Here is a 12,018-nt window from a genome sequence, read left to right as displayed (position 1 = left end):
GCGGTATCCACCGCTTGTCTTTACTTCACTCTGGACTTCTGTCTCCAGCTTTCTCTACTGACGTACCATTCCTGGCCTATACTCCTTGGTATATGTTCCAGTTCTCTGCTCAGCAATCTTAGTGGATTCCTTTTTCCACCTTCATGACCCGTACCTTGTACACTGATGAAGGTCCCGAGGGACCGAAACATTTGTCTATTTGATTGTACCTACTTCATTAAAAACTTTATACCCATTTTTCTAAATTCTTTGAGTGCCGGGTTTTTCTAATATTGTACCTTGTTACTGTGGCCCTGCTCTATGTGTCTTTAAATTCTTAGTGGGATTTTTCCCAAATTTTGGCAGCCCTTGCAGTCACAGCATGGGCATTACCACTATAGGAGACCCGCTCCTTTATAATGGGAACATTTTTTTTACTGAGGCTCTCCTCTATGTCTTTTCAAAGGGGTATTGGGTGCGTCCAAATTTTTGGCAGCCCTTGCAGTCACTGGATACGCAATAACAGTATAGGAGACCCACTTGTTAATAATGGGAACAACAAAGCATAGCCAGCTGATGGCTCTCTAACAATAGCGAGGGCCGACTGCTGGCCTTTTAAGAATAGTAAGGGCCGTCTGATGTCCCTATAAAAATAGGCTTTATGACTTTCAGAGTCCCTCCATCATAAATAAAACAGGATGTGTCTGATGATGTGTCACACACCACATTGCCAGATAAGGTTGTAAAATGTTAAAATGACATTTCCCGGTGAATGCATTTGTCTTAAAAAATAACGTAAAAAAAAGAAAACAATAGGATCTTTCTTTAGTATAAAAAACAGTGTCACCAATTTAACCTCAATGTAATCACATTGTTCAGCTCCTGCACCTCCTCCTCCATCTCCGAAATGACCAAATCAGTCACAAGCTGACAGCACTGCAGCACTGCCTTGGCCAAGCGGCAACAGGCTGTGCTGAAGATAACATGCTTAATGCTTAATTGACAAACCGCCCAGCGCTGCAGAGTTGTTGAAAGCTGTAACACAGCAGCCTGATCTGTGGCTCTCACCGCTGAACATACAGCCAGGCATGGTCGTGTGTGACAATGGGCTGTACCTGGTGACAGAGAAATGACAGCCGGAGTAGATACGGTTTCCCTCTGTGCCAGTCCTTTCACCGAGCTAAATACAACTTTCAGCAAAAAAAGCTGTGGACTGGCTCCGTACCGTCCCTGGCCACATTCACCTGAAAGCAGCTTTAGAGGACTTCCTGGGAGAAATGACAGCTGGGTAGATATGATTTACCAAGTCCTTTCACCAAGCTAAAGAATATGGCTGTGGTGAAATACACCTCAGCAAAAAAAGCTGTGGACTGGCTCCGTATCGTTCCTGGCCACATTCACTGTGTTTGTGGTTAGGCGGGCCTTCCCAGTAAGTGCACTGGGGAGGGCACGGGTAATGTTGTGGGACCCGTGCTTGTGGAAGGCGGAGACGACACCGGGAGAAACAGTGGCGGCTGGGGACCGAGTATGGACACCCGGCCGCCGCCAGCATGAGGTTATGAAAAGCTTCCGCCTCCACGAGCCTAAAAAGCCACATTTCAAGTGCAAGCAGCTTTCAAAAATTTGGCAGTATAGTATCGCAGCCTGTGGATGGGTGGGTGGCTGCCTGCTTACTTGCGCTTGCATTCCAAAGATTGGGGGAGGGACAACTGAACGCTGCACTGGGACAAGGACGTGGACGGTGATTGTCGCAAGTCTGCAACGACAGGTGCATGGCGGGAGGCATCTTCGCATGCGCCAAGGATCACTTATGATGGGCACACTTTTAGGCAGTGACCTGGGAGTCAGAGATGCTTCCAGAGGTCTTCCCCATGCTATTCCCATGTCTTTTCAGCACTGTATGCATGTGTCACACAGCATATGGCCAGATAAGGTTGTAAAATGTTAAAATGATATTTCCTGGTGAATGCATTTGTCTTTGTTGAAAGCAATGCAAAAGTGCAAAAACACATCAAAAATGCTACGTGTGAACATAGCCCAAGGTGTGGAGGAGTATTTTTGGTTTTGGTTATTTATTTTGCCTTATATACAAGTCATTACCCTGGAAAGGATGTTCCTTAATATATTTCCCAGGAAAATCCATTTTGGTTTTGTTTTTGTATATTTTATTGCGAGTCAGTAAAAGTGGCGTAATACTCTGACAACATTGTTGACAGCAGTGACCTGGGAGTCAGAAATGCTTCCAGGAGTCTTCCCCATGCTGTTCCCATGTCATTTGAGCACTGTTCCCATTGATTTGGGCAATTTTTAAGTCCTCTGCAGACCGCCGGGGGGAGCCGCCTGAAATATGCTCGAGTTTCCCATGGACTTACATTGGGCTCGTTGCTCGGGTTGAGCACCCGAGTATGCCAATGTGATCGACCCGGGCGACGAGTGCCCGAGCATTTTAGTGCTCGCTCATCACTACACATAATGTGTGGACATCTATGGTGATTTCTTTGCCTGTGTGGATTGGATGGGTTGTTACCGACAGTGAGAATTTCATGCCAGTAGCACCTTTACTTAGAAGATTAGTGAAATGTTCAATACTTATTTCACCCGCTGTATGTATGTAAGCATTCTCAATAAGAAGAGGTGAAGACTCCAATGTCAGATGCCTCTGATGGCGTTTTAGTTATCTTCAGAACTAAAGATCAGGCATGTTGAATTTTGGACATGGAGGAGAAGACATGAACCCTGGAAGCCTGATTCTTGAATATGACGTGTAAATCTGGAGCTGAAGTTGATTTTCCTCTTGTATTCACCCCACAGCACTGCCTGCTGCTCTGTTATGTAGCAGACCCAGTACATACAGTGGGGGAAAGAAGTATTTGATCCACTGCCAATTTTGCTTTCCCACCTACAAAGAATGGAGAGGTCTGTAATTTTTATTGTAGGTCATTTCAGCTCTGCGAGACAGAATCTAAAAATACAATCCAGAAAATCACATTGTTTGATTTTTGCATAATTCAATTGCATTTTATTGCATAAAATAAGTATTTGATCACCTACCAGCCAGCAGGAATTCAGTCTCTCACAGACCTGTTAGTTTTTCTGTAAGAAGCCTCCTACTCTGCACTCATTACCTGTATTAATTACACCTGTTTGAACTCATTACCTGTATAAAAGACACCTGTCCACACACCCAATCACTCTCCAATCTCTCCACCATGGCCAAGACCAAAGAGCTGTCTAAGGACACCAGGGGCAAAATTGTAGACCTGCACAAGGCTGGGATGGGCTACAGGAAAATAGGCAGCAGCTTTGTGAGAAGGTAACAACTGTTGGCACAATTATTAGACAATGGAAGAAACACAAGAGAACTATTAATCTTCCTCAGTCTAGGGCTCCATGCAAGATCTCACCTCGTGGGGTAAGGATGATTCTGAGAAAGGTCAGGAATCAGCCCAGAACTACACGGGAGGACCTGGTCAATGACCTGAAGAGAGCTGGGACCACAGTGTCAAATATTACCGTTAGTAACACACTATGCCGTCATGGATTAAAATCCAGCAGGGCATGCAAGTTCCCCTGCTCACGGCAGCACATGTCCAGGCCCATTTGAAGTTTGCCAATGACAATCTGGATGATCCAGAGGAGGCATGGGAGAAGAACATGTGGTTAGACGAGTTCAAAATTGAACTTTTTGGTATCAACACCACTCGCTGTGTTTGGAGGAAGAAGAAGGATGAGTACAACCCCAAGAACACCATTCCAACTTTGAAGCATGGTGAGGGAAACCTCATACTTTGGGGGTGCTTTGCTGCAAAGGGGACAGGTCGACTGCACTGTACTGAACGGAGGATGGATGGGGTCAGGTATAGCGAGATTTTGGCCAGCAACCTCCTTCCCTGAGTAATATCATTGAAGATGGGTCATGGTTCGGTCTTCCAGCTTTACAATGACCCGAAACACACAGCCAGGGCAACTAAGGAGTGGCTCCTTAAGTAGCATTTCAAGGTCCTGGAGCAGCCTAGCCAGTCTCCAGATCTAAGCCCAATAGAAAATCTTTGGAGGAGCTGAAACTCAATGTTGCCCAGCGACAGCCCCGAAACCTGAAAGATCTGGAGAAGATCTGTATGGAGGAGGGGGCCAAAATCCCTGCAGCAGTGTGTGCAAACCTGGTGAAGATCTGTATGGAGGAGGGGGCCAAAATCCCTGCTGCAGTGTGTGCAAACCTGGTCAAGAACTCCAGGAAACGTCTGACCTCTGTAACTGTAACAAAGGTTTCTGGACCAAATATTAAGTTCTGTTTTTCTATCAAGTATCAAATACTTATTTCCTGCAATAAAATGCAAATGAATTCTGTAACAATCCTACAATGTGATTTTCTGGATTATTCTTAGATTCTGACTCTCACAGGTGAAGTGTACCTACGATAAATAATACAGCCCTCTCCATTCTGTGTAGGGGGGAAAACTGCAAAATCAGCAGTGTATCAAATACTTATTTTCCCCACTGGATAGACCGGCTATATGATGTCTTCCATGCTTTACCCTTAGGACCAACTCCATGGAGTGACCGCCTATAATAAGGAGCCATGGACATCACATGGAGGGAAGAACATTATATATCAGCCTGCGGGGAGTGTGGTAAGATGGGGATTATTATTATTATTATTTATTGTTATAGCGCCATTTATTCCATGGCGCTTTACATGTGATAGGGATATACATAACAAAAGCATTTACATAATCTTAACAAAACGAGTCAGCGACTGGTACAGGAGGAGCGAGGACCCTGCCCGCGAGGGCTCACAGTCTACAAGGGATGGGTGAGGATACATTAGGTGAGGGTAGAGCTGGTCGTGCAGTGGTTTTTACTGCAGGTTGTAGGCTTGTCGGAAGAGGTGGGTCTTCAGGTTCCTTTTGAAGGTTTCCACGGTCGGCGAGAGTCTGATATGTTGGGGTAGAGAGTTCCAGAGTAGGGGGGAAGCACGGGAGAAATCTTGTATACGATTGTGGGAGGAGGAGATAAGAGGGGAGTAGAGCAGGAGATCTTGTGAGGATCGGAGGTTGCGTGCAGGTAAGTACCGGGAGACTAGGTCACAGATGTATGGGGGAGACAGGTTGTGGATGGCTTTGTATGCCATGGTTAGGGTTTTGAACTGAATTCTCTGGGTAATGGGGAGCCAGTGAAGGGATTGACAGAGAGGAGAGGCCGGGGAATAGTGAGGGGACAGGTGGATTAGTCGAGCAGCAGAGTTTAGGATAGATTGGAGAGGCGCAAGAGTGTTGGAAGGGAGGCCACGGAGCAGGAGGTTGCAGTAGTCGAGGCGGGATATGAGGAGGGCATGCACTAGTGTTTTTGCAGAGTCTTTGCTGAGGAATGCACGGATCCGGGAGATGTTTTTGAGTTGGAGTCGGCAGGAGGTGGAAAGGGCTTGGATATGTGGCTTGAAGGAGAGATCAGAGTCCAGGGTTACCCCGAGGCAGCGAGCTTGTGGGACTGGGGAGAGTGGGCAGCCATTGACGTTGATGGATAGGTCGGATGGGGGATGTGAATGAGAGGGTGGAAAGATGATGAACTCTGTTTTATCCATGTTGAGTTTTAGAAATCTGTCGGAGAAGAAGGATGAGATGGCGGACAGACATTGTGGGATTCTGGTTAGTAGGGAGGAGATATCGGGTCCAGAGAGGTAGATCTGTGTGTCGTCATCTGTAGACATCAGTACACATCTGCCCACTGATAATACACATAAGTAGATACAGTACAAAAGTTGTATTCAGGTGTGGAAGGATGCAGCAAAGTGACAAATATGTGTTAATAGGTTATCCAAAGTGAATGAAAGAGAAATGTAAATCCTATCAGTATCTGGTGACCGCCCGTCACCTCCGTCATCAGTATCTGGTGACCGCCTGTCACCTCCATCATCAGTATCTGGTGCCCGCCTGTCACCTCCGTCATCAGTATCTAGTGACCGCCTGTCACCTCCGTCATCAGTATCTGGTGACCTCCTGTGCCCTCCATCATCAGTATCTGGTGACCATCCGTCCCATCCACCATCAGTATCTGGTGACCACACGTCACCTCCGTCATCAGTATCTGGTGACCGCCTGTCACCTCCGTCATCAGTATCTGGTGATCGCCCATCCCTTCAAAACTGCAAGCAACAATTTTCTCAGTACATGGACACAGTCTTTGTAGAAACTTGTCAGGAGGTTGTTCCTACAGATCTTCTGTGTATCTTGTGCGGACCCTTCTGTCTGTTCTTGTGATCCCAGACAGATGGGGTGATGTGAGATCGGGGCTCCGGGGCCGGATCATCACCTTCAGGACTCCTCGTTCTTACAGAGGTTGTCCAACCCTGAAATCCAATTGTTTTATGCTGATCTGTATTTTGCAATGTAAAACACCCCTGTACATTTAGTTTTTTGCTTCTTCCTTTCGTTCTTCTGGAATCTCACTTTTTTGCCTGCATCCAGTTTGTTTCCATGCTCTGCTCTTGGTTAGCCATCCCATTCTTAATGACATTGGCTGGATGTTTGGGGTCATTGTCTGGCTGCAGAATATGTTTTGAGTCAATCACATGTCTCCATGTTGGGGAAATATCTCCTGGATTTCTCAGCATTGAGGACACCATTAAAGTGCACCTGTCAGCAGGATTGTGCTTAGTAAACCACATACACCGTCAGGTGGGCGACATTACACTGAGTAAAATGATACCTTGTTGATGAAATCCGTCCTGTGGTTCCTTTCGCTTGCCAATGCTATTGCGCACGCGCGGGCGCCATTTTGCTACAGAAAAAAGAAACTTGCCTGCAGCAATATGGCCCCCACTGCGCGCGCTTGCACAGTAGCATTTCTTGGTTGCTGAGAGATTCTACTGCTCATGCTTGGCACCATATTGCTTCACCCAAATTCTTTTTCCAAAATCAATATGGTGCCCGCGCGCGCGCAGTAGCATCGGCAACCGAAAGATGCTACTGTGCATGCGCGGGCGCCGGCAGTCATTTTGGAACATGTAAATTTCACATTGGCAGAGAAATTACAAAGGCAATATTTAAAATAGTAGGCAGGTGACTGGAAGCACAGTGACCTGTCAGAAGCCAGAGATAGGCATACATAATGAGAGCACCAGTTACAGCCCCTCCCTAAGGTCCCGCCCCAGAGCACAAGCATCTCATTATGGCAGAACTGAAAATAAAGATTATAAAAGAACCACAGGACTGATTTCATCAACAAAGGTATCATTTTACTCAGTTTAATGTCGCCCACCTGACAGTGTATGTGGTTTACTGAGCACAATCCTGCTGACAGGTGCACTTTAATTCTGACCAAATCCCAATCCTGCCAGACCCTCCACCATGTCCTTGCTCCTGCAGACCCTCATTATTGTGCTGATCTCCAGCCCTTTGGGAACAATCTGATTCTGTTACAGCCATATATCCCACATTGGATCCAGTTGGATGAACATGTAGGTGGGCTGCGCTGCTGGAGTAAATCAATTCTTCAGAAATGATGATGAGGAAAAGGCTTTTTATTCACACAGGCATTTCAACGCTGTCCCGGCGTCTTTTTCCAGTAAATTTTTTTGTACACATTGTGACTACTAAATTCGCATTTCTGCTGACATTATCTGCACTCCAGTTCCTATGTTTTTGTGTACATTTGAGTCTAGGGGCGGACATACCATTGGTGCAACCTGTGCAGCTGCACAATGGCCGAAGAGGAGAGTAGTCCACTACCACCTCTAAACAATATGGAATTGTGGACTGCAAAGGCCCATACACTGTTCTTGCACAGGGTCTCTCTTTTGTCTGTGTCAGCTCCTGGTCTAGTCGCTAGGCCTTATTACCATGTCAAAGTGTGGAGACTCAAGGGTCAGTAGGTGCTCTCGTCCGCTGGCCTGGTTGTCTTTAAAAAGACCGCACAGGCCAGAGCTCATCCCACTGAACACTCGTACTCCTTCTCCATGGGCAGAATACTACTCAGAAAACTCAGACATGGTGAGGGTAACACACTGCAGTAATACTTTATTGGATCACCAACAGTCAATAACATATAGAACAGTCCCAGCAAGTACACAAGATGGTGCAAATGACAGAGGCTCATCCTTCTGCTGGCTCGCCGGGGATTAGAACATTTGTGACTTCGGGGCATCAAGGGCCGACTACCCCAACCAGTATCACCCCGCTTTTGGTGGGCACCAACAGAGAGGAGGTAGCGGCAAGCTTAGGAAGCTGACCGAGTACAGTGAGGTACTTGGCCAGGTGATCTGATTGTCCCAACCTGGGTTCTCCAAACGTCTTCATTGGTTCAGTGATGGGCAGTAGAGCAAATCTGTATTCCACGAGTTGGAGCCAAGGTTCCTCCGCTGATGTCCGGTAGAGTCTCTCTGGAGATAGAGTCAGCCCCCTTTTTATATTCCACAGCTCTCATTCAGAGCATTCTCCCACAGGATTGGGAGAAGGTGGGGAGAGGTAATCCCTCATTGTTTGATTGTTTAATTAACCTGCATATTTGTCCTTCAAGGTGTGTAGACTAGGAAACCTTCAGGGGGCGGATACAATATGTAATCAGCAGGCATTCCACAGATTAACATACAAGAGTCAAAGTACAGGCTCATAGGAAACAATGGCTTATGTACAATGACCTACTGAACAAAGGAACAATACGTCTGGTATAATTAAAAATAATTCACCCCTGCACCAGGCTAGGGTGACCCTGTGTCGTCACATTCCTCCCCCTTCTAACCTATCCTCTGAGACTTCTGGGTCCTGTCGTCGGTCGCTGTTGACGGGGCAGCCAGACATGATAGGCTTCCTGTGAAGACACAGGGTCTTCTGTGGGTGTAATACTACTCAGACAACACAGGGTGAGGGTAAAACAGCGTGGCAATACTTTATTTAACCACCAAACGGACAATAAAAACATGGAACAGTCCCAGCAAATACCCAATTTGGTTCAACATTACACAGTCTCACCCTTTTGCTGGCCCACCTGTTTTAGAACAGCTGCAACTTCCAGGGCCAACTACCTCAACCAGTTGCTGCCCTGCTTTTGGCGGGCCCCACAGAGAAAAGGTTGCGGCAAGCTTAGGAAGCTGACAGTCCATCGAGGTACAAGGCCAGGAGACCCGAGGGTCCACCCTGGCTTCTCCAAGAGTTTCCATGGGGCCAGATGACTGTCTGGTCCCAATCTGGCTTCTCTGAATGTCTCCATTGGTTCCAGGCGACCAGAGGGTCCCACTTGGCAACCTCAAACAACATATCCATGGGGCCAGGTGAATTCATCATTCCAACCTGGTCTCCCCAAATGTATCCATGGGCTCTCTGATGGTCAATGGAGCAGATCCAAATCTTTCCAGTCAGGGCTATATACCCTTAGGCTGCAATCATGTAGAATCCAAATCTGTGTCTCTTTGGATAAAGCCATGCTACCAATTTGATGCTCTGAAGAGAGTCTAATCTTTGATTCTCTTTGTAAAGTCTGCCTGCTACAAGGCATATGTCCCTTAAATAGTTCACATTTTTTTCTTTCAAGTACACATCCACAGGGCAAGGGTAAGGGATGGTATTATTCCACAGAGCTCAGGTTTCATTGTTTGAGCATTTAATCAATTTACATAGTATAGCAGGGGGCTCTTGTAAATAAACATCTAGCTGGCTTTAGTACAATATGCAATTAGCATAGTAACAAACATCATTGTTTCAGAACCAAGAGAAGACAACAGTCAGGGTTATACAAGTTCTAAAGTCAACACAAACACAATAGTGCATTTCTCTTGTCTTAACAAATCTAAATGTGTGACTGATTAAGATAAGAAGCTGTTTCGTCACACTTCCAATCATCCTTCTTATCGGGACATTTCTTTCAGCCCAGACACAAATGTAAGAGGTTTCACCTTCATTAGAACGAAATTTTGTATCATCAAATTTCCTCAAAGAATATTCCATGTCTTCCTTTCAAATAAACTCAACAATGCAAATTCCATACATGTGTATATCAACATAGCAGACATCTCCAGCTTCTCTCGTATGATGTTTCAGATCCTGCCAAATCCCCGATGGGGAAAGCCATGAGATGAGGACTCTGTATTCAGTTCGCCGAGACATGGGTCTGTTCCTCCCATGGGGTTCTCCATATCCACTCCCTGATCCCCGGTTTGACCTGGGAAACTGCATGCATAACCTAAGAGCACCAAAATCATACCCATTGCGTCCAAACACTGCGTCCTCTGAATCCCGCGGATCCTGGAAGCTGTTGAAGGCGAACGGTGCAGCACCGCTCCCCCCACAATTCTTCAGCTCAATGGTACGGATCCACCCATACCGATATAACAACTCCTCCAGCTTCTTCTCCTGCACATCGGCCTGTAAATTGCCCACATAAATGCTATCATCCCCAGAGCGCTGACTCCCAGCCAGGAAGATGGCCACTCAGCAGCCTGGTAAATGGTGTTCTAGGGGGACAATATCAGTGCTGACCATGGTGATGGAATACCCAGTGTCCCAAAGTCCCTGGACCTGGATGTCACCGACCCTGACCAGCTGGATGGGACGATGGAGGTTGGCTGGTGCAGGGTGGCCAGCCTGCCATAAAGTGTTGATAGGGTATATCACTTCATTTCAGAATTGTGGCAAAAAAAGCCATACCTTTGTGTGAAGATGACTTCTGGCCAGACTTCTTCAAACGGTAGATGGGAGCAGCTAGTCCACTGGTTTCTACCAGTTATTAGCTGATGTCTCTGATGGACATCTTTTGATTTTGAGGGAAAGTAATCACGAGGGGTCTGTCATCTGCTGCACTGTTTCCTCTGCCGATCACTGTATCTTTGGTGATCATTGTTGGCCATTTTTTGGTGCTTTTTCTGTAGAGCTTGAGCAGCACATCTTATTGCCTCAATCTGCTGTGAGATCTTTCCCTGGGAGAGACCTTGCTGATGCAGTATAACTACCTTCTGTATTGTTGCTGTGCTCAGTCTTGCCATGAAACTGTCTGACACGACCCCACCTTTGTAGCAGAGTTTGGCTGTTCCTCATCCAGTTTTAAGCCTCTACACAAACTGTTTCTGTTTCAGTTAATTACTGTATTTCTATCTACATAAGAAAATGATGATCATTATCACCAGATACTGAGGGGATTTACTTTCTCTTTTGTTCAGTCATTTTGTATTTTATTGATTCTTTACGAACACTTCCATATTTAGCAGCATTGCTTGCACAGCGTCGTAGACCTTCAGGATCGGGAGCACTTCTTTTCCTTGTATTAATCTGTTTAGTTTCCCAGTACTTGTGGTTCTTTCTGGTTTCGGTCCATTATTAATCTCATCTCCTGAACGCTTCCTTCTGCTATGTCTCCTGGTACATGTGGTTCTTCCGGGTTCTGGTCTGTTCTCTGTACTGGTATCATCTCCTGACCTCATGCTATAGTTTAGCCCCCTGGTACTTGTGGTTCTTCCTGGTACAGGTCCATTGTCTGTAGTTATATCATGTCCTGACCTCATCCATCTGCTAACCCTCCTGGAACTTGTGGTTCTTCGTAATTTTGGTCCATTCTCTGTACTGATGTTTTGACCTGGCCTTTCTGTTTAGTCTCCTAGTACTTGTGGGTCATCCTGGTTCCACCATTGCCTATCGTCATAACCTTCACTTCTCTGTCTCCGATGGCCTCACATTGTGTGTCGGGGTCTGTGCAGACGATCCGGAGCCGGCGGCGGCCCTCAGGCTGCGGAGAAGCCGCCTCCAGCTTCCGCTCATGATGTAAATGACGCCGGCCTCTTTTTTTTCTCACATGCAGACTTTCCCCATAGAGATTAGGCCTGTGGAGAAAGCCCGCATGTGGACCCGCAGGAGAAATAGACATGCTGCGCTCTGTCAGTGTCCGCGGGTGTGCCGCAGACGGGCGTGGGGTCTGTATAAATCCATCCACTATGCTGTAACATCCAGCCGCTGCGTCCAATCCGCAATGAACACTGATGGTGTGCACAGACCCTTAGACTTCATCACACCCCAGGGCCTGTGACGCCTGAGCTGCCATGAGCACTGTCACCAGGAA

At 46.7% G+C, this 12,018-nt stretch overlaps 1 protein-coding gene and 1 pseudogene across 3 annotated transcripts in view; one reads left to right on the top strand and one right to left on the bottom strand.

The window, feature by feature from the left end:
• Positions 1-12,018, top strand: part of WDR97 (WD repeat domain 97) — a 578,372-nt gene that overhangs the window by 521,210 nt on the left and 45,144 nt on the right. For all 3 annotated transcript variants that reach the window (XM_073680111.1, XM_073680113.1, XM_073680112.1), the window contains one exon: positions 4,521-4,610. In XM_073680111.1, coding sequence (XP_073536212.1) covers positions 4,521-4,610 — 90 coding nt within the window. The remainder of the gene's footprint in view (positions 1-4,520; positions 4,611-12,018) is intronic.
• On the bottom strand, positions 8,489-11,386 carry LOC141264130 (serine/arginine-rich splicing factor 9 pseudogene; annotated as a pseudogene).

The sequence above is a fragment of the Phyllobates terribilis genome, unplaced genomic scaffold (assembly GCF_046119375.1).
Source record: "Phyllobates terribilis strain yellow unplaced genomic scaffold, ASM4611937v1 Scaffold_4__5_contigs__length_816908805, whole genome shotgun sequence".
Taxonomy (NCBI): domain Eukaryota; kingdom Metazoa; phylum Chordata; class Amphibia; order Anura; family Dendrobatidae; genus Phyllobates; species Phyllobates terribilis.
The sequence above is the reverse complement of the archived record's forward strand: the minus strand, read 5'-3'. Positions and strand labels throughout refer to the sequence as shown.